The following is a 23,666-nucleotide window of genomic DNA, read 5'->3' as shown; positions in this document are numbered from 1 at the left end:
TGCACGTGTCTGTGTGTGCGTGCATGTGTGTGTGTGTGAATGTGAATATCTGTGTCTTAAGAGACTCAGTTTTTTAAATGAAATGGAAGAATTAAGACTATTTTTCATGGGTAGGTTCTACTAAACACAGCAAATACATGAATTCTCCTTCATTCTTCCTGGATAAATATAGAAAAGTGAGTAAATCTCCTTCTACTTTGAAAAAGTAGGGCACAAATAAGATGGATCTGAGAACTTAGTCATAGGGCAAAGGGATAAAAAAAAAACAAAACAAAACAAACAATGAGAGATCAAGACAAGGAGACTTCTGTGCACAAATCTGAGGATATATTTACATGGACCAAAAGGCAACCTGATGGGGAAATATGTATTTTCATTACCTTCTGGACACTGATAATGATGTTAATGGCTACTTTATGTTAATATTTATTGAAAGATAATTCTCAATGTTTCCTTCATGTTTCTGTATATTTTACAAGGATAAGCATTTACAGCCTATGTTCCAGACTGTCATTCCAAGGATGTTTTTGTAGTAGACAGCCTTGGGAGACAGAGATTATAACTCTCCCTTGAGCAAAAAGAAGATCTGTTTATTGTGTTTATAAAAGACTCAGATTCCCTAAATTTGGGGATTTCCTCCTGACACAATTCTCTGCTTGTGCAGATGTGACCTGGCCCTTTTCATGTTTCCCAATAAAACTGAAGTAGGGGAACAGAAACAAACATGAGGTACATGCTGTTTACTACGACATAATAAATACAGTTCTTTGTCTCAGAGCCAGGAGTCTCATGTCTTCTCCTAGCATCCAAGGATCTACAGCAGGCTAACTTATTACATTGTTATTACAGAAATATCTCAGACCTTCCACCATCTGGGCAATGGTCTTTCTTATAAAATACATTTTTCAGCATGAGAAAATAATTGTTGCTCTTAATGGATTTGAAGATAAACTTCGTTTATTTACGTTCCAAGAGGTAAAAGAAGAAAATCAGACCACTATAAGCATAAGGACATTTCTCACATAGTCTCATCAAAGCAAATTGCAAAATTCAATGAATAATATATCTGGGAGAAGCCAAGATATGGAACTACAGAAAAAGAAAATATAGTAGAACAATAACTCAGTATATTCTGATCATACCAATGAAAGCATAATTAACTTACATATGGTGGTTTGCAGTTTACAACGCATTTCCACATATTATTTTATTTGAGTCTTGTAACAACCTTTGAAATAGTCTTTTTTATTTTCTTAATTACACAGTTGAGAAAATTAAAGTTTAGAAAAGGTTACATAACTTGCTGACGGCCAAAACTAATAAGTTTAGGAAATAAACAATTGATATAGATTCAAGCAAACTGAATAAAACAAAAAACAAAAATCAAGATTTGGCCCTAGGATCACAATCTTTTGTCATGAATTATTTCCTTTCTGTTTTAAATCTTCCACTTGTCCCCTGTGAACATGTCTTTCTCTCCTATGCGGAAGAACAAAATCCCTCTATTTACACTATTTACTTTAGTTTTAATCCTTCCACTTTGTTTTCATGGTGAAATTATATAAAGGGTAGCTTACATGTGTTCTCTCTGTCTTTCCTGTTTTCCATCCATCTCATCTATTATTGTGTTTTAAAAAAATCCATATTAAAATCACCAGTGACATTCTAAGTGATAAAGACTCTGGATGTGTTTTGGTTATTATCTCAAGTTCAATCTCATTTTTTGAAAACACATTCCTTCTTTGGATTGTGGAATACCTTCAATCACTTATTATCTTCTTTCTTTCTGGTTATGATTTCCTGGTTGTTTTCATGGATATCTCATTTTCCAACTGTCTTATAAATAAATCTTTCTAGAGTTTCATCTCCATCCTTCTCTCCTTGCTCAATCTGCTTCCACTAAATCATCTCATCTATGCCCATAATTTGATAACTACTCACAATGCAAAGGCACACCCATTCTATATGTCTGGCTCTGATTTCTTTCTTGAGTTTCAGATATGTATTTCCAAGTATCTAATTTATATCTCAAACTCATAACCTGTAAACTTAGGGTTCAATATGTCCAAACTCAAACCACTCTACTTTCCCTCTAAATTATTTATTTTTGTTTTCCTTTCCTGGATTGGGTGACCCACACTGACTTACTTCTAAAAGCTGAAATGCCCCATCCTTCTTCCTTAGTCTCCATATTCAATCGGTGATTGAATTTGGTTCATTCCGCCTCTAGATACTCCCTGTAACATGTGCTTACCTCTTAACTCTCTCTCAGTTAACAATGCCTTAACCTTCATGGAACCCCACATATTCAATAGGCTGCCCTAATAAAATAATCTCCTAATTGGTTTTTAGTCTCCTTTTCATCAAAGATACAATTTATTTACTTCTTTCTGAAATCTAAATCTTATAATTTTGCTATCTCCAGAATTAAAATCTTCAATATTTCAGATATTTTACTATCTCCAGAATTAATATCTTCAATATTAATTCTGGAGATAGTAAAAATCTGTTTGTTTGTTTATGTCTTTATGAAGATTTATGTTTATATTTGTGTTTTTATGAAGATTGATATATTAATAAATAAGTTATTAATCATGTTTCAGAAATAGGAAAAGCTAGACTCCGGGATTTGGATTTTAACACCTCCATCAGCAAAGGGGAGAGGGGCTTGACCTCCTCTCAGGTGTGTATTCATTTCATTGTTAGGCAATATTGATGGATAATACTTTATCAATGGCATCTAAAGACCCACTTTTTGTGACTATTGCTAAATTCTTCAGCCTTACCTTCAGTGCTTATACTCATGCCCATGTACACACATGAATAACATGCATGCTCATACACAAATATGTCTATACACCAACACACACTTCAAGTTCTTCCCTGATATATAACATTCATTCCTGCTTCTCCACATGCTCTGATAACTGGTTGGAGTTTCTCTTCTTCCTCCACCTCTACTCAATACTTTCTATTCAAATTAAAATCCCATTCCTCCTCAACTTCTATCCATATGCAGCAGAGTTAAAAGCTCTCCAAGAATCTTGCATACATAACATTCAGAGAATGCATTTCATTGCTTTGTCATCATTTGCCACTGGATCTGTCTCTCCGAACAGGCTGCTGAATAATGAGTACAGTTAAGTTCCTCTAACTTGTGTACTCTATTTATTTATTATTTATTGTGGCGCTTCCATAATAATGTAGAAAGTGGTAAGTAAGGAAACTTGGAGACTTCTAGTTAATCACAACCTTTAAACCATAATTGAGTTAAGGATAAAATATCATATTAAGATACATAAGCCTTAGTGATAATTTTTGTTATAAATTGTTATAATATCACTAATAAAAATAAGAGCTATCATTTATACACAGGGATTATTATCTTCAGTATAAACTGAGGGGATGAAATGAAAGTATAAAGAAATTGTGATGACTTGGCTAATGTCCCAAGGTAAATGGTAGGTTCTATTTACTCCTGTGATAATGGCCAAATTAATAGTTTTCATCAAATATCTCAGTTCTCCTCTGGCACTGGGCAGATGGAAGAAATGCTACACCCTTAAAATTAAATATGGTCACATTAATTGCTTAGGCCAAAAAAATATTAGCGTATCACTACCAGGGAGAAGGTCTCAGAGCACACAGTCACAAGTGCTCTCTCTCTCTCTCTCTCTCTCTGTCACAGCAACTGCCAATTTTTAAAGCTGATGCCTGCTCCATCTGACTGGACTTCATTGTAGACAATGTGAGATTAAACCACTTGCTGACTCAGATCGGAAATGTAATATGGGCAAAAAATAAACTTCTGGTGTATTAACCCACTGAGACTTTGTGAATTTTTCAGACACGGCGTGATTTGGCTCACTTTGACCAATATTCCACAGATGCCATTACTTCAATATCAATGTGTGCTTGACCATAAATTGGACTCGAATGGATATTTTTGGGGGGGAGTCAAGTCTGAAAAGAGCTTACCCAAAGTTTTGCATCTTTAGGGTACAAAAATAATGGGAGTTTAGACATTCACAGTTACTTTTTTCTTTTACTATTGCAAAATTTAAGTATTGAGAGATTTAAGACATATGGACACAGAGAAGCCACCAACAGGAAATTGTGTCTGAAGCGGTACAACAAATAGGAACCAGAGCCAGAGATGAAGCAAAAGAGATTATGAAGCCAACATACATTCTAGAAATATAATCTGGGTCAGAGCCAGGGACGGCTGAGTTAATCAGTGTGAATCAGAAGAAAGAGTCAGAAATGAGAGACACGAATTACCTAAAACAGAGTTTCAGATTCAAGTTTCAGACCAAGTGTCAGGGTAAAGTCAAGATATTTCCGGTAAGTCAAAACATTTCACATAAGTGTTTTAATTGAAAAGGTTTAAATATTTTAAAAGTCCGCATTTCATATTCAACTGCCTCAGCCACCACTATCACAATCCTAATTATAACAGTAATATATCGAATTCCAAGCACTTCACATACATTTCCATATTTAATCAGCAAGGCAACCCTAAGAGGAAACTGAAGTATACATCACAGCACTAGCCTTCAAACTCAGTTTTGTCTGACATCAAATTATGTGTTCTCAGACACTGCAAAATGGCCCTGTGCCATTTATCCTTCTGTCTCATACAAAGAGGGTAATTATCAATAAGTGGCTGGGCCTCCCAAAATAGAGCCAATCTAACACAGGGCTCAGGACAGAAGTAAAAGCTCATCTCAGCATGACAAATGGGCAAGAGGGCTAGCGTGTAATCTAAATTTGCCTAAAAATAAATTGACTACACACCTGTGAGGAGGTCAAGTCTCTCTCCCTTTCATGACCGAGATATTATATTATTTGAATCCTGGATTCTAGTTTTTCCTATTTTGGAAACATGACTAAGAATCTGTTTATTAACATATCAATCTTCATAAAAAACAAAAACAAATTATTACTGGTTTGACCTTTGTTATCACTTATTGTGCCACAGTTCCGGTCCAGCTACTCTGCTATAAACAGCAGTAATTTGTCTCCCTCTGAGGCTTATTTTGAGGATTAAATGAGTTAATACTTGTATACTATTTACAGTAGGCACTAAAAATCCATTATTTAGTATGATGCTGATTATTGTCTCAATAAATCCTACAACAAGATTTTGAGGTGGGATTCTACTTTTTCAAGTGAGAAAGCTGAGGCTCAGGTAGTTTATGTTACATTACGAAGGCCGTGCCACTAACAAGTAGAAAACAGGGCTGGGATTCCACACCGTCAAATATTTGCCTGCAAAACCGAAGCTCTTTCCACTAAGTCACACCGCATACCTCACTCCAATGGAAGAAATTGCAGACCAGGTCTGAACATTATGCACATTGGTCCTTATTGAAAAGAACAAATTCACCGTAATTTTGCAACTCCTTACAATGCCAGCTGCTATAAACAGCATGAAATTTATGAAAGTTTGGAAAAGTTCCCACCATAATAACACAGTATTTTTCAAAAATAATTTACATGCTATATAACACATGTTATATATAGCAAATAAAAAGCTAATCCTAAGTGACAATATGTGGGCAGATAATGAATCATTTGGAAATATCACGTAGATTTCACATAGAAAATATTGTTATCCATGAAAAGCCCAGGAGTTTCTTAACCCTTTGCTGTTCCATGGAACCATAGCAGAAAGCACTGACAGACCAATATGTAATAAGCTTAATTCTCTAAAGGGCAGGAGTGAGAGCTTTCTATCCTATAACAACAGTTTGGATGACTTTATATCAAGAGTGAGGAATAAAATTATACTCCTCTCCCACATATCAAGGGAAATGCTTCCCATGAAGTGACTCAGCCTGAATCCCTAAACAGGAGCACGGTCACAGCATGCTGTAGGCAGCCACAGCAGGCTCCACATCAGCTGCCTTCCGCATTTGTAGGGACAACACAGAGCGGAGGCTGCCAATTACACCAGAAGCTTCTACCTTGTGAGAAGAGTCTAATCTCGTGGCAGAAAAACAGACACTGACTCTTCATGCTCCAAAATGTGGTTCTTTTCTGCTTGATCATCAACAATATGTTCAAACAGCCAGAAGAACACTCTCCCTCTCTAGTAAGATAATAATTGTAAACTGTCATATCACTAGCAATTTGCCAGGCACAGCTTTCATTACTTCATATGTACTAATTCATTCAACTTAATACTTACAGCACTGGACATACATTTTTCCATATAAAACACAGATATGTTAAGTTACCCAAAGTCAGATATCTGAAGTATGATAAGAACAGTATTTAAACACAAGCTGTCTGGTATGCTAGATACCTATCCAGGAATGTTGTGCCAGTATCATCCAACTTATCCTTAATTATTTTTAAGAAAAGCGTAGCATTTAGGAGAACAATCATAGCTACAAGGTGCATTCTGGCAATTGTGGAGAAAATGTAAAATCAGATAACTTGAGACAATTATCTTTATGGTATTCTCTAGGTCCAACATTGAATGATTTGGTTTTGCTGGAATTGGGGTCCCATGAGCTCACTCATCTTGCCCAAGAGTTCCACAGCCCCACCTTATCCCAATAAAGCAAATTAAACATTTCTTTGATACATTCCAAATATAATCTTAGCATGTTGCAAATTTAACTTTAAATCAATAACTTGATTTTTTTTATACTTCTTTAACACATATAAAGAAATTCTTACTAAAAATACAAATCAATTAAAATCAAGAAGGTGAATGCAATGTATCATTTTTCTAATAAAGTATGGAGGAATGTCACTTACCAATACTGCATTGCAACATGAAAAGTCTAGTCTTTAAAGTCCCCGATAAACTGATCATGCATGTTGAACAGCATGAAAAATCAATGACTTCTACAATCTTCAGGATGATGTTTGTTTCCCGTTATATTTTGGCACTGGCAATTTATCACACAAGAATACATTCTAATCATGATATTCTTTGCTTCCTAATTATACAGGAAAGTCCTTGGAGCAGTAAATCTAGCACTTTTCATGTTGTCTTCATTATTTAAAAAGAGTGTAATAATCTTGGAATTGGCACTTTTTTTTTTTAAAGTTACAGTTCATCTGCTAATTTGTCTTCTCATTGAATCCATTTTAATAATGCTGTTACACTCAGTGTGACATTTCATACTACCAATTTACTGAACATCCATTGATGTTTGTCTCAGTATAAGTTTTACACTTACGATAATTTTTGTTACTACTTGTTTTAGGAATTTTCACAAATTTATTACTAATTTGTGCATTCTTATGATATAATTAAATGCACCACCATATTCATTAGCCAATGAAATATAAGTAGCAGCCTATAATACATTTAATAATTTAGTAGAAATGTGTTTCTGCTAATCAATTCAAATGGAATTTCTTTCTATATCTGAGCAATAGCAATTATGAATGTTAGCTATCACAGCAATAATTTGCATATTTTATATTAATGTTTCATATAATACAGGAACTTTTCTTATGAGTACTCAAACATGGAAAATATATTTTAATAAACAAGCCAAATTCAACACAACCTAAGCCAAACTCAGTGTTTTCTTTACTTGACAGATACCACCATGATCCCTTCTTTTAAAGCTGGAGGAAAATGTCAGATCTCTCTCTCTCTTCCTGTCTCTCTCTGTCAGTTGTTGTATTTTATTATTTTCCAAGATATCCTCTGTTAATTTCAATGTGATAAAATCTGAATCCTCACTTTTCCAGTCGTCTTCCATAATCTATGTTATACAGTCTATGCCAACACCCTGCTAACTAGTCTCTAGTATCTTTTCATCACCATATACCATATCTTCTCAGTCATCAAAGTAAACTTCTCAAAGCATAACATTGTTTCTGTCACTCTACGACTTACAACTGTACAATGACTTCATTGTTTGACTCAAGTATGGTATATTTTGATACCATTTCATTTTTATAGACTTTACTCACTCCCTTAAATTGTGATGGGCTAAATGTGCCTCACCTCCGTTCCTTAAATTTATGCTAAATTTTCCTTTTTATTCATATCATTTTCTTTGTCATTTACCTTAAACCTAATTTTTAAAGATTTGTTTCAAATCCTGCCTCGTGTTTGAAGACTCCCCTTTCCTTTCCTATCTCCAGTGGAATTGTAAAACCCAATATAACCTTAAAGTCTGCTTGTATCACATACAATATTCTGGCTAGACATAGAATTATTTTTCTATTAGTTTCTAGCCTTCTTTAAACTGTAAGTTCCTTGAAAGCAGGACACATATTTCGTCATATTTGCATCTTCTGCAGCACCAAGCAGAAAACTCACTCTAAAGAAGATGCTCAGAAATATTTACTTCATGATTGGGTTACCACAGCAGCAAAGTGCAGAGCATATGGAAATTTGAAATCATAGGCAAATCAATTTATAACCAATTTAGAAAGTATTGAGTATAAGACTGCAAGTGAAAAAGAAGAATTAGGCCATTCTGAACTAAATTTTCTTTCTTCTTCTTCTTCTTCTTCTTTTTTTTTTTTTGGCAGGTTCTGGCTTTGTCAGCCATGGTAGAGTGCAGTGGCACAATGACTTACTGAAGCCTCAACCTCCTGGGCTCAAGCAATCCTCTCACCTCAGCCTCCCGAGTAGCTGGGATTACATCTGCATATCACCACGCTGGGCTAATTTTTTTTTTTTTCCACAGAGACAGGGTCTCACTGTTTTGCCCAGTCTAGTCATGAACTACTGAACTCAAGCAATCCTTCTGCCTATGCCTCCCAAACCTAAATGTAAATATTCATAATATGATAAATGCATATATTGTACATTCAGAGGCCCTAAACAGTTTTGAGTGTGAGAACCATATGTTGATGTCAAAATTTCCAAATATCATATATTTTGTAATCATAGTTTTATTATTATTGACTCAGTCAATAGTCATAGGCATTTTCCTAAAAGTTTTTTAAAATGCCCATGAAATCATAGATTTTGAACTTCCTTACAAATACCCAGCAGCATTCTCATACCCTCATTCAATCCACAGATTAGGAATACCCTTGAAACTAGTCTTTTCAGATAATATACATGAAGCATTTATTAGTGTTCCCAGCTCATCATATGTATTCTAAGTCCCAATACGTGTTTAACCCCTTTCTCTGCTTCTACTTTATAATATCATTCAATTCATTCCTGATACACATCTCTTATATCCCACAACATCTTTCTGCACAAGTCGCCCAGATGCCTTAATTTTTACCTCTTTCACTATCATATGCTGTTTGGTTCTTTTTCTCCTTTCCACTACTTTCATTTTATTCTCCCTGTCACCATGTTATTCTTTCTGTTCTTACTATTCTTACTGCATTCTCTATATATTGCTTTTTCTGTACTCATCATTTTCCAAGCCTTTTGGTGCTTGCTATTAATCAGTTGTTTCTTTTCCTCTCTTCAACACATGAATCAACTGCTGTTCATATTTATAGTTGAAAGTCACTTTATGAAATAGATGTATTCCTGATCATCTAGAGTAAAAAAAAATTCTTATAAATAAAATCTTACTCTACATATGCAAAGAAATAATATTAAAAAAAAAAAAAAAAAAAAAAAAACTGGCCGGGTGCGGTGGCTCACGCCTGTAATCCCAGCACTTTGGGAGGCCGAGGCGGGCGGATCACAAGGTCAGGAGATCAAGACCATGGTGAAACCCCGTCTCTACTGAAAATAGAAAAAATTAGCCGGGCGCAGTGGCGGGCGCCTGTAGTCCCAGCTACTCGGGAGGCTGAGGCAGGAGAATGGCGTGAACCCGGGAGGCGGAGCTTGCAGTGAGCCGAGATCGCGCCACTGCACTCCAGCCTGGGCGACACAGCAAGACTCCGTCTCAAAAAAAAAAAGAAAGAAAAAAAAAAGAAAAAAAAAAAAAAAACTTACAGTGAAGTGAATGATCATAGCCTATCACTTGTATCAATGCACACACTAAAAAAGTTGTGTTGTCCTTACTTGAGGTCCTGACACCTCTTTCTTTTACAAAATCTGATTCTAATTCCATAATGTATCTATGACTCCCTACTGCCTACTCTCTTTTGAAATGCTAGGTTATCAAACAGAAACAGACAGACAGACAGACAGACAGACACACACACACACACACACACACACACATCTCCCTTTTCCCTCCCTCTTGATATCTATGAGTCAGACCATACTGTCTCAAGAACAGCATTGCTTTTCTCTTCTCTTTTTCCTTCCTTCTCACTCTCTGCACCCTGTTTGTCCTTCTCCCTGTCTGTTACAGTATTACCACTCTCCATTTTGCCAGGCTGTCTCATCCTCTGCTTTATTTCTATTACAGCTAGAGTGTTTTCCAAGCCTAATTTTGCATCTAACATTTTAGTTCCTTTCCTGCAAGATGTAATACTTGATTTAATTTATCTTTTCCTTTCTCTCATGTCAGAAAGGTAGTCTCAAGTCAACCTGACTTGTAAACACAAAAGGCAGACCTGGATCTATCCCCATGATGAACGGGATCTATGATCCGTTCTTATAAATAAATGATACTTTGTCTAGCACAAATGTCAGATAATCTCATAATTTCAATAGGAATACTTACACTCAGCATATTTCTGAAGTTGGGAAAATTCTGAAGGGCTGAGGTGGGCCCATTTTTCCTGGTTTGTCATGGTGGTGGTGAGAAGCTCTGTTACATACCAGGTGAAAGATTCTTTATTCAGCTGCTGCACAGAGATCTATGCTTCAAAGATTCCACATGGCGTGTTTCATGATAAAATATCTCAGGCTTTCAAAATATGCAATCTGTCCACATGAAACTGCTTTGGATGTTTGTAATTTCAATAATGTGTTAAAGAACTGCAAAAAAAAAAAAAAAGATTAACATGATTGCACAAAGGAAAAAAAATGTCAAGGTACAGAATGTTAAATATTTTTTAAATCATATAAATTAAGAGTACAAATTGTGAAGAGAATCTTATAAAGTACATTTTCATAAATGTAAATTTTTATGTCCAGTTTTACAAATTCCACATTCCAAGAGTAGACAGTGGTATCATTTTTATCAGTCTGTACCAATTTTTAAATATGTAAACATTACATATAAAATTTAGACCTAAATTATCCAAGGAGGCTAAAATAAGCTCTCTAGCTCCCTATGCATATGATTTGCTAGTTTACAGTATAGACTGCCAATAATTGCTTGGAATGTTCATCAGCACTAGTATATGTATTTCCAATCATATGAATTAATTTTGGAGAAGTCATATAATTTTTTTTTCTAGCAATGAAATAAAGTTTTAGTTTTATGATTTAAAAAACATCCAAAAGATTGGTCAACTAAAGCAACTCTAAATGTCTGAAAGACTTGTGTAATGACAGTAGATGATTCTATTGTGAATCACGCTTTAAAATAAATCTCTAGGTTGTCATGGACCTACATTTACTGGCTATATCTGTAAAGGCAAACAAAATGAAAAACCATCTGGTTTCAACGTTTTTATCAGAGACTATAATCAATTGCTCAATAATCAGCCAGATTGGCACTGTATTCCTTATAGAAAATGAAGTATTTCATAAGAATTATTTGTAAAATTATAATCATCGCAAGGTTTATTTATGTCATTACATATGGCATTACTTAAAGTCACCGTACTTCTACGGACAAGACTCATTTGGTCTTAGTACCTTGCCTTTCTTCAACATCTCTTTACTGTCTTCCAATATCAACCCCGGGACCTCACTGTCAAATCCTGTCATCCTTGCCTTTAAAAACTGTTCTTTTTGGTCTCGTGGGGTCACATCCCTGCCCTGTTTTACAATATGGTAGTTTACTATACAATGGGGAAAATGATGATATTGATGTGTTCACAGAGGCCAAATTGCTGGATATCTTTTCTCTTTTCTCTCCCAGGGGCAACCATGGGTTTGGGGATGCAATACAAGTAAAAGAGAATGGGGATATGCAATGACAATTGTGGACATCTTCCACCCAGTTTCCTTCTGCTGATTTCATCTTTCACACTAATTTCATCCTAACTCTCTGTCTCTCTCCGGTTACAGGCAGTTTTGGTGGGACTGTGAAATGATGTGTTCTGTCCTCTAACCAAAGGGAGACAGATGATTCTGTCACATTTGCACATTACACCCTGCCTTCCAGGGCTTTAAATGTTGAGTGGAGTGATTCAAGGACAGGGTGAAAACAGCTGTACCTAAATCATAACAGAAATAATTGGATACTCGTTCCTGTCTAAACCTGACTCTCCAGCTATCTTGTCACTTCCAGGAGCTTGTGATATTCTTTTAATAAAGGATTAAGGCCAGGCAGGTGGCTAATGCCTATAATCCCAGCACACTGGGAGGCTGAGGCAGGAGGATGGAATGAGCCCAGGTGTTTGAGACCAGCCTCAACAACATAATGAGACCCCATTCTCTACAAAAACATTTTTTTAAAAAATTAGTTGGATGTAGTGGTGCACATCTGTGGTCTCAGCTACTCCGGGGGAATAGTGGGGGAGCTGAGGTGGGAGAATTGCTGGAGCCCAGGAGGTTGAGACTGCAGTGACCTGTGATCATGCTGCTGTACTACAGCCTGGGCAACAGAGCAAGGCCCAATCTCAAAAAAAAAAAAAAAAAAAAAAAAAAAAGGATTAAATGTATACATATACCAAGACATCATACTGTACCCTATAAATATATACAATTATTGTTAGTTAAATGTTAATAACTTTTTTTTTAAGTCAAGGATTAAGTGAGACAGAGTAAGTTTTTAATTGCCAACAATGCAAAAATTTTAACTGGTGATAACAACAGTTTGTTTATTCAAATATTTGTTGAGCCTTGCTGTCTGCCAGAAAGCTTTCTAGGCAATGAAGATAGAGCAAAGATCAAAACATATAAAAGATGAAAATAATGTTACTCCACAATGTGTCAGCTTTATTGAGAACTTACAGTTAGCAAAAGGCACTCTCCTAATCACATTACTGTGTTAGGTCATTCAATCTTCAGAAAGCAACTCTGTGAGGTAGGTGCTAATAGTCTCCCCTTTTGACAAATGGAGAAAGTGACACTGGTGACTGAATCTAGTAGGTGTAGCACAGACTGTTCCAAGCCCACCCAGTATCCATTCTCTTTTGCTTACTTGGTACAAGAAAGATGGTAAAAATAAATCTGTTTAAATGACTGAATTCCCCAGGTTCCTTACATGAAGAAGTGGCCAATGAGATGTAAGTAGATGTTGGTGAAGCATATAGAAAAGTTCTGTTAGAGGAAATAGTTGCTGGCAAGTGCCCTTTAAAGCAACCTTTTATTCTTTTCCTCCACCTTACTACCTGAAATGGTGACATATTGGCTGCAAATCCAGAAGTTTCTTGTACTAAATAGATAACTTTATATGGAAGCTATATATTAAGGATAGGAGGCCCACATAAACTAGACAGGGGTAAGCAAATAACTAATTAGGGAGTAAGTTTGGTCCACCACCTGTTTTTGTAAGTATAGGTGATTGGAGCACATATCCATAAGAGAAACCAGCAATAGGTTGTTTTTGAAGGGATTTCAATACTAAATAAAGAGGCTTGGGCATTATCCTCAGGGGAAATAATATACAACAAAAGGACTACAAAAAACCCCACAAACCTGATCACTCTTACGTTTCTGAAATGTCAGTATTTTCAATGAGTTCCTTTCTCTCTCACTTGCATTGTTGTGATAGCTTCTTAACTCACTCCCTGAGGTCTCTCCCTTTCTTAACATGGCCATTTCCCAAACCCCCTTGGAGTCCTTGGATGGTCATGAACTAGGATGATTCCGGAGGCCTGTCTGACAAATTACCAACAACAAGTTAATTAATCAATTATAATTGTAATAATTGTCTTAATTATATCTTTCCACCTGGAAACCTACTCTGAAATTTATTAAAACCCCCCAGCTGGGCACAGTGGCTCAAGCCTGTAATCCCAGCACTTTGGGAGGCCAAGGCAGGTGAATCACTTGAGCTCAGGAGTTCTAGACCAGCCTGGGAAACATGGAGAAACCCTGTCTCTACCAAAAATACAAAAATTAGCTGGGCATGGTAGCATGTGCCTGTAGTCCCAGCTACTCAGGAGGCTGAGGTGTGAGGATTGCATGGGCCCAGGAGGTAGAGGTTGCAGTGAGCTTTGATTGCACCACTGTACTCTATCCTCAGTGACAGAGCAAGGCCTTGTATCAAAAAAAAAAAAAAAACCAAAACAAACAAACAAACAAAAAAAACAAAGAAAAGGAAGGAAGATAAATATCCCCCAGTTCATTAAGTTCATTATGAGAAATTTAAATTTAAAATGACTGGTGAACTGTCATCCTTAGATCTGTACAGGAATGCTAACCATGTATCAAGGCTCACTTGGTTATTGAATTTTAAATTGTACAGTTATACAGACCATCCCTTCATTCATTTTTTTAAATTTGTTTTGAATATAATATTTTAACATCAAATACTTCACTTATGTATATTATTTAACATTTGTCTCCACACACTACAATTAGGGGAAATATAAGTTGTTTTGAGCCTTGATGGAATTTCACAAAAAGGACAAAGCAACTAAAAGTATTAGGTTTGCACTTGATTTTCATCCAAACTGTATGTTAGATTCTGCATCACCATCCTGTCCTATACTACATGATGTAAGCCCCATGGAGGGCAGGGATTTTTATTCATTTATACACTGCTGTTTTCCCAGTGCTTAGAAGAGTGCTTGGTATATAGTCTCAGGTCAATAAGTATTTCTTGAATGAATTCACTTATTTCCTTTTTGTTCATAAAGAAAAGTTTGAGTGGAAGAATTAATTAGAAGGAGGCCCTGAGGTTGAGAAAGAGAAAATAGTGCATAAAGGAGACAAGAACAGAAGTCACTCTGGGCTTCAATTTTCCTAGGGACTACATCCATTTTCTTCAACTGAATGGGCATTTAAAAAAAAAAAAAAAAAGTGCACTTTCAGGGTACAAAGCTTTTAGAGTTGAAAATGGATGGCATTATTTCACATTTTGTGAATTTTTTTAACTAACTCCATATAAATACGCATCATTCCCAAGGGACGCCCTGTGATGTCAGCTAACCAATTTACCATAACAACACTTACACATGACCACCAAGTATATTTTTAAATTATTTATCAATATCTAACAAAAATACTACTTAACTTTCTTTCATTTAGCATGACCTGGTCAACTTAGGTCTTCACTTTTTGTAACAAGAAAAGCTTCTCTGGATTGATCTACCCCATTTGCATTTTGACATGTGATATTTACAAAATAATGGTATCTCTGAGGGGCTCACAGTAAATTTACTTTGGCTGTTGGATTTTGTTTATTCCAATACCAAAATGCTTTGAATAAATCCTCTCTTTCTCACCTTTCTTCTAGTGTAAGCCATTGATTTCTCATAATTCTCATAGTTCTAACCCTCATCATGTGATGTAACATGTAGCTAAATAGTAAAAATAAGGGTGGGGTACAAGTGAAGAATTTTTTCTTAGTCAAATCTTTTTACTATTTGAATTGGCATACACAAACCTATGAAAAGATAAATGTTTCATGTATAATTTTAAATACAGAGGCACAGCTATATCTCATGCCTCAGAAGGTAATGAAAATGATGGCAGCACATTCTTACAGTCTCCGCCTCTTCATAAATGGGTAGAAAGAATGTGACATTATTCAGCTGAGATTCCCTATGGTGCATTCACAAATCTCCTCTTCCCCTGCAGAATTCTTTCTTTAGGTACATAAAATGAGCGTCAGGAGGGATGTACTTTGCTGGCTTTTAGCAAGCAGTCTAATTCTGGCTTTCCCTTCTAGTCAGTGGATGTGCCGCTTTGCTTAGTTTGTAGCAGGAAATAATTGCATTGAAAGAGTTGAAAAAGACTCTTTGGGCCATTGTACCTGGGCTAAAACACAATCCCTATAATTAGGGGAGAAATCAACCTCCTCATGAAGAAGCCATTAAGCAATATCTAGAAGAGTCAATCTGTTGGGTTGGATGCATTATCTGTGAGTCACATCAAGTGTAAATTTATAAGTAATTATTAGAAGTCAGTATGCCATGACTTCAATCATTGAAGAGAAGTTAATAAACATTAAGACACACTAGGTCAGACGCAGTAGCTCATGCCTGTAATCCCAGCACTTTGGGAGGAGGAGGCAGGTGGATCATGAGGTCAGGAGATCGAGACCATCCTGGCTAACACGGTGAAACCCTGTCTCTACTAAAAATACAAAAAAATTAGCCGGGCGTGGTGGCGGGCATCTGTAGTCCCAACTACTCTCTACTCACTACTAGGGAGGCTGAGGCAGGAGAATGGCAAACCTGGGAGGCGGCGTTTGCAGTGAAAAAAAAAAAAAAGACACACTGAAGAATATATGTATACTGGGTCTCAAGGGTCATAAACTCCAAACTATAAGATTTCCAACAGAAAGAAAAAAAAAAAAATCCTAGGGATGGGAAAGGATGTAGAGCCAAAATAAAAACTATAGAATTGCTGAAGAAAAAGTAGGATGAAATTACATGGAATATAAATTCTATAGGTTGGTTTATAATTGCTTGTTCATTTAACCATAAAAAGAAGTCTAAATTTGAGACCCAATGAATGGGATGCAAGGCATCATGCCAGATCCCGGGGATGTAGTGTTATGCTAAACAGATATGATACCTGAGCTATTAAATCGTGTTTAGTGGGAAAGAGCTACAATAACTAAACCAACTACACCCATAAATAAATGCAAACTGTGATAACTTATATGAAAAAAAGGCAACAAAGTCTATAACACAACAGCAACTCCTTATTTCCTTTAAGAGATTCAGAGAGCAATTCAGAGAGCAAGGTTTATTTAAACTAACTGATAAAAGTTAAATAATTGTAAACTTGAATGAAGATTAAAAACATTCTAAGCAGAAACTTAGAAGTAAAGAAAAAAAAACTTCAAATATTATAAGATTTCTAAAGAAGTCAGTTATGACTGGATCCTGGTAAGCAAGAAGTAGAGGAGAACACAATTAGGCCAAAAAAATTAAAAAGAGCTACATAAGTGAGATTATTAGAGGCCATGTTAAGGACAGTACAATTTGTCATAAGTAAATTATGAAACCATTGAAACATTTTTGTGCAGATTAACATGATTGATTTATATTTTAAGAAGTCCACTTTAATCAATGGATATGAATAGGACAAGAATGGAAGAGGGAAGACCAATTAAGAGGCTGTTCCAATATTGTGTGAGAGCTCGTGGCTTTAGGGAATGGCAATAAAGATCAAGGTTAAAAACTGAACTCAAGACATGTTTTTGAAGTAGGACTTGATAATGAATAGGATAAGTTCTGTGAGGAAAGAGGGGATCAAGAGTGACTCCTGTATTTTGGCTTGAGTGCTGGAAATGGAAAAGTAGAATTTAAACAATTTCCAAATACTAGAATAGAACCAGGATTGATGAGAACAGAAAAATCACTATATTGTTTTGGGATGTATTGAAGTTGAGATGATTATCATATATCTGAATTGAATGTACTAGTAGATTTTGAGTTAAGCTTAGGCTAAGATAAGAGATAGGTAAAATATTATGAGTTTCCTGTATAGATGATATTTCAAGAATTGGGAATGGCTGTTCTCCTGATGTGGTGACAAAGAAGCAATGCCCCTAAGCTCTGCTTCAAGATAGAACTTGTCATTCAGGGCAAAGACTGCAATTAGCAGTCTGTACTTCTGACAGCCTATACTTCTTCTTGTCTTCAGAAGTCAACTTAGGTTTTGAACTGAGGTCACATTTTTCCCAGACAAGAATCAATAACAAAAAGATGATGGATGTACTAGGGCCATGATATTTCTGTCCAGTGGAGACCCCTTAAATGGTCCATTTTTGTTCCAGAGCTCCCCAGTGGGCTGGTTGAGAATTTATCAGGTCTGCACTGGGGTCTGAGGCTATTTCTGACCAATCCTGCATATCCCCTTCTGTTTTCACAAGCATCAGTTTTGTATTACAATCTGAAAGCTTTCCTTGCCTAACTCTGCTTGTTTTTTCCCCCTTTTTATGTTTCATAGGAATAATTATCTAATATGTGTTTGCATCCCTATCTCCATCTTGGTATTTGTTTCCTAGTGAAGAATCCCACATGTCAGGATCCCAGTAGGAAACAGATGGCACACTCAAAATTGATAATTAAGAGTTTAATGAAAAGATTATTTAGGAAATGTGGACAGGTAAGGAAAGTTATTAGAGACTAATGCAGTATCCTAAACTAGCAATAGTAGGAAACTTATTGAACCTCCTGAAGGGACTAAGGATGTTTTAGCTAACGAACCCCAGAGTAGCTGTATATAGAGGGTCATTTGATAGGAGGAGCTATGATTTGAATATTTGTCCCCCTCATTGATATTGAAATTTAATTGCCATTGTAACAATATTAACAAGTTGGACCTTTGAGGGGTATTTAGGCCAGGAAGATTCCGCCCTTCTAGATGGGACTAATGACATTATAAAAGGGCAAGTTCAGCCTCCTTTGCCCCTTTGCCCTTCCATCTTCCAGCATGTGACGATGCAGCCAGAAGGCCCTCACCAGATGCTGGCACTTAGATCTTGGATTTCCCAGCCTCCAGAACTGTTATAAAATAAATTTGTGTTTATTATAAATTACACAGTATCAGGAATTCTGTTAAGAGCAGCACAAAATGGACTGAGACAGGAGTCATTTCATTTGATAACAGGACACATTTCTTTTTGGAGTGTCCTAGCTGGGCATGAGGTGGAGTAATAAATTCCCTAATGTTATCCTTCTCCTAATCTCCATTCTCCTCCAGTGCCTCACACTGACCAAACCTCACCATAAGCCAAGGACACAGACCACCACTGATCAGTCTCACCAATTTCAAACAATCTCTTGAGGCACAGAGCCTCAAGACAAGGATAATGGAGGATCTAAAGGGGAAAAATATACACTGTCCATCACATCTGGGGCAAGAGTGTAGTGGAAGAAAGGCACACAGAACAAAACTCTGAGGAGACGAGTTCTTTTATTTAGAGATTAGAGGTGAAAAAAGTCCTCCCCCACTTTATCCTACCCCCGCCCGTCCCCTAAAAGCAACTGAAAGAATATGATGTCAAAAAAGACAACAGAAGGGAATGAAAAGAATCCACCAAGGAGAGACTAGAACACACTTTTCAAAAGTTTCTGAGCAACTAAATGACAATTGAAGCATCCATTGGCAACATGGTGGCCACTGGCAACTTTAGCAATAGCAATTTCTTTGAAGTTGGGCACATTAGATAGTAAAGGTGGCATGGTGAAACTGAGTATAGGAAATGAAGACTGACTCATCAACCCTTGGAGAGTGTGATTGTGAGAAGTAGAGAGAGAGAAGTATCTATCCAGAGAAAAAATGTGAAATCAAGAAACTTTTTTTTTCTTGTAGAAATTACTGGAATCAATTTTAAAGTTAATGAGAAGAGTTTATTAGTGAGACTGATTCAAACTTCAGGAGAGAGAAGCTGAGTAGTGTTTTAAACTACTTAGAAAAGAGGGGGAGGTAAGTCCCAGAAAGTCTGTGAGAGCCAAAATTAATCTTAAGGATGGATACAGATGAGTAGTTTTGTGGACTTAGTGTTTAGGAAATAGAGGATGTCTGGTTGATTATTTCTGTTTTCTCAATGATGTATAAGGCTTAGTGATGAACTGAGAGTTGACTTAGGAGGAAATGATGGGGGAAGAGGGAAGTAACAGTGTGAAGATATGAAAAAATTACATAAAAATGTGGTGAAGTGATCTCACTAAAGGCATGAGGTAAAAACAGCAGACAGAGTTAAAAGTCAATGCATATTGTTATTCATTAACTGAGAACTATAACAATCAGCTTGTTGTAGTTCAATTTATAACAATTTTAAACAATTTTAATGATTAATTTATAGATGAAGGAATCTAAAGGACAAATAATCATATTCTTACACATTTGAGTCAAATAGACCTGCATCCTCATTCAATTTCTGAGCTATGTGTCTTCACTGTGTAGTGAATCATTAAATCTGAGCCTCAATTTCCTTTCTCATGAAAAGTAGATAATACCACCCACTTCACAGAGCATTAGCATTTAAAGAAATAGCACGTGCACAATACTAACTAATAAGAGATTCTCAATAATAGTTATTTTCTCTTTGCTTTTACAAGTAGAATTGCTTTTATTAGTAGAATTGAAAGTGGACATATATACAGTACATATACGAGGAAAAAAGACTGGAAATCTAAACTCTTTTAGAGGAGTATGTGGGTGGCTTAATATAAAATTCATAATTTTGTTATTTTTGGACTCTGCTGACACAAAAAAATCTAAAATAAAATTTCAAGGGAAATCTTTGGTGATGCAAAAGAGGAAAATATAGCAAGCTTTGTATTGTGTATGTTTTTAAAGTTAAGATTTTGAATTTGGTTTATTATTTTATTCTTCTTAAAGTTATTTCCAGTGAATTTTCTATTCTCTTGCTTTTCACATATGATTTTAAAACATCTTTTAGAATTGAGACTGGCAGGTTAGGTGAAAATAAGGATAGATTCTACCCATAGGGATAGAATATTTCTTAATATGAAATAATGTAAAATGCTATGATAGATCCTATTTTTCAAGAACGATGATACAATATCTTTCATCTCACATGGTCTTCAGGAACACTATTGTACTTCTTCAGCAGTTGGTGTCTATGGCTTCTCCCCTTGCACTTGCGAATACCTTTATGACTTTCTGAAGCTAAAACTTATAACAGAAGTGATGCTATATGATATCTGTATATACATCATAAATTGTCACACACTTCAGCCTTTCTTTCTTGGGATACTTGTTCTTGGAAGCTTGCCAACATATCCTAAGAATGCTCAAAGTAGCTCATGTGAAGAGATCACTTGAAGAAGCCACGTATAAGTATACCAGGCAACAGCCCAGCTGAAGTCCCAGTTGACAAGCCAGCTTCCACCCCCAAATATGAGTAAAGGTGCCTTCAGATGCTTGCAGCCCAAGCTGTCTGCCTAGTAGCCCCATTCTCCAACTTTGAAGTTTTCTCAGCTGAGCTACCAGGATACCAAAGAACAGAAACAAGCCAATTCTACTATGCCCATTCTGAATTCCTGGCCTACCAAATCTATAAACACAGTAAAACGATTATTTTACAGCACTTATTATTGGTAGTTGGTTATGCAATATTAACTAGAACAAGTTACTTCAGGCAACATTTGACACATATAAAATGAAATTAAAATACTGTTACTATTCCAGTTATTATTATTGTATTTTAGCATGCCCTGACAGAAGTAGGTATGTGTGTATGTTTAACTCTTAATTTATTAAGTTATTATTGTTACCATTTTTACATTTTAGCATATACTGAAAGAAGTGTGTGTTCGTGTGTGTGTATTTAATTTAATTTATCATTCTTACATTATATAGCCAGGTGCATATTATTTATCAATTCTCATCTCCCTCTGAAGTGAAGAATAAGGGCTTTGGGAGTTGGACATAAATATTTAATCTGAGTTTTCTTCTTGCTTTGGACTTTACAGAGAGGATTAGCTGAAATAGTGAAAGTCAAAAAATAAAAAACAGAAATCAAGCATAGTACATTAGAAAAAGAAAAAGGTTCTAACCCCAGAAAGAGAGAAGATCCATTTTGTAGGATATGTTTTGTTATTTCTGTTATATTTGTTTGTGTCTTTCATAAAGACGTTTCATAAACATGAGCCCAAATGAAGAGGAAAAAAAATGACTGTGAATAAAGTATAACTCTTTCCTTCCCCACCAGGATAGAATACCAATTAAGGAAGAACACAGTTGAATGGCTTCCTCAATCTGTCTGACCTGGGGCTTTTTCAACAGAAACAGATATTTCCTAGAATGTTGATTATTGCAAGTTGATAAATTTATCTTTATTTTCCATCCCCAGCTTAAGAAAACAGAAACTTACTAAAAATAATTTTCCAATGGAAAACTACTTTCCCAAGGAAACTATGATATAATACGTATTCTGACTTTGTATTCAATTAGGAATTCATGTGCTAACCAATTATACAAATTTTTCTATTAATTAAAAAATAATAAATTTAGTAATGAGCACTTCCTGGAAACTGATGATTGCTGGCAAGGAACTAATATCTTCCAAACCTTTAATCCCTGGAAAATAATCTGCTCTAATGCTGTTATTCAACCTCAAGACAGATTACAAAATTGCCTAAGGAAAATCACTATTGAAGTATGTGAGGGACATTTTTATCAAATGATATTTGATGTTTGCACTGAGAAACAAATAATGCTTATAGTAAATCACAGTATAAAAACAGAGAAATGGAGTCAATTTACACAGGCATAGATGTCACCAATAGAAAAATACATATTTTGACTGTATATGGTTTTATTTTCTTCTAAAACCATTGCCTTAAACCTTTCATGTGCATACTGGTTCACCAAATACACCACTAAGAAACATTTACAATATCATTTTCTCACTTATTTTCTGTATTGTTACTAGTACTAAAATCTATAATATTGCCTTTTTCTGCTTGATAGAATATTAAGCATGCTTTGATTTAAAAAAAATTATACATGACTAGGAATGTTTAAACCATAAATTGCAAACACTTTGAGAAGTGAGTTTCAGAAATTTTTGAAGTATAATTATTCTTTAAAGTTTATCGGGGCTGGGGGCAGTGGCTCGGGCCCATAAACCCAGCACTTTGGGAGGCCAAGGTGTGTGGATCACGAGGTCAGATCAAGACCATCCTGGCTAACATGGTGAAACCCCGTCTCTACTAAAAATGCAAAAAAAAAAAAAAAAAGAAAAGAAAAGAAAAAAAATGACCCTGGTGTGGTGGTGGGCACCTGTAGTCCCAGCTACTCGGGAGGCTGAGGCAGCAGGAGAATGGCATGAACCGAGGAGGTGGAGGTTGCAGTGAGGCGAGGTCACGCCACTGCACTCCAGCCTGGGTGACAGAGTGACACTCCGTCTCAAAAAAAAAAAAAAAAGAAAAAAAAGAAAAATTATCATAAAATGGTAATTGGTAGAAACTTCACATGACATTCTATTAGCAAAATATATTTTGCTTTTATCCCTCTGGTCATTGAATTACTTCAAACCTTTATCACATCTTGCCTGACTCATTAGCAGTAAGCTCCCTTTATTTCATTATCTGCAGTAAAATCAAAGTACCGTTTCTAAAAGTCTATCTGCATGTGATTTCCTCATCTGGCATCTTTTAATAGTTTTATGTTACCTATAGGATTATATGCAATTTGCAAACTTAAACATATATAATTTAGCCATACACTCTGAACTGGTTAGCATGTGACATTTCAGTAAGGTAACTGTGGAGCTTAATCTGCCTAAAACTGTCACTTTGATATTTAAATTCTTTATACCTCATTCTCATGGTGAGCAAAAGGATAATACAAATGATCTCAGGAGGACTAAATCTGTTGTGTAAGCCACTTAGTGCCTGCCACAATGTTTATTATAGTAGATCAGCGGCCCCCAACCTTTTTGGCACCAGGGACTGGTTTCATGAAAGACGATTTTTCCATGGACGGTGAGTGGAGGCAGGTGGTTATGGAGTGAGGGAGATGGTTTGGGGATGAAACTGTTCCACCTCAGATCATCAGGCATTAGATACTCATAAGGAGTACATAACCTAGATCC

General features: G+C 35.9%; 1 protein-coding gene across 12 annotated transcripts in view; it reads right to left on the bottom strand.

The window, feature by feature from the left end:
- DGKB (diacylglycerol kinase beta) overlaps positions 1–23,666 on the bottom strand; it is a 764,082-nt gene that overhangs the window by 690,740 nt on the left and 49,676 nt on the right. For all 12 annotated transcript variants that reach the window (XM_015133916.3, XM_015133918.3, XM_015133921.3 and 9 more), the window contains exon 2: positions 10,575–10,831. In XM_015133916.3, the coding sequence (XP_014989402.1) occupies positions 10,575–10,644 (70 nt within the window). In that variant the 5' untranslated portion in view covers positions 10,645–10,831. The remainder of the gene's footprint in view (positions 1–10,574; positions 10,832–23,666) is intronic.

This window comes from Macaca mulatta, chromosome 3 (genome assembly GCF_049350105.2).
Source record: "Macaca mulatta isolate MMU2019108-1 chromosome 3, T2T-MMU8v2.0, whole genome shotgun sequence".
Classification (NCBI taxonomy): Eukaryota; Metazoa; Chordata; class Mammalia; order Primates; family Cercopithecidae; genus Macaca; species Macaca mulatta.
Note: the sequence above shows the minus strand (reverse complement) of the source record. Positions and strands in the feature narration are given on the sequence as shown.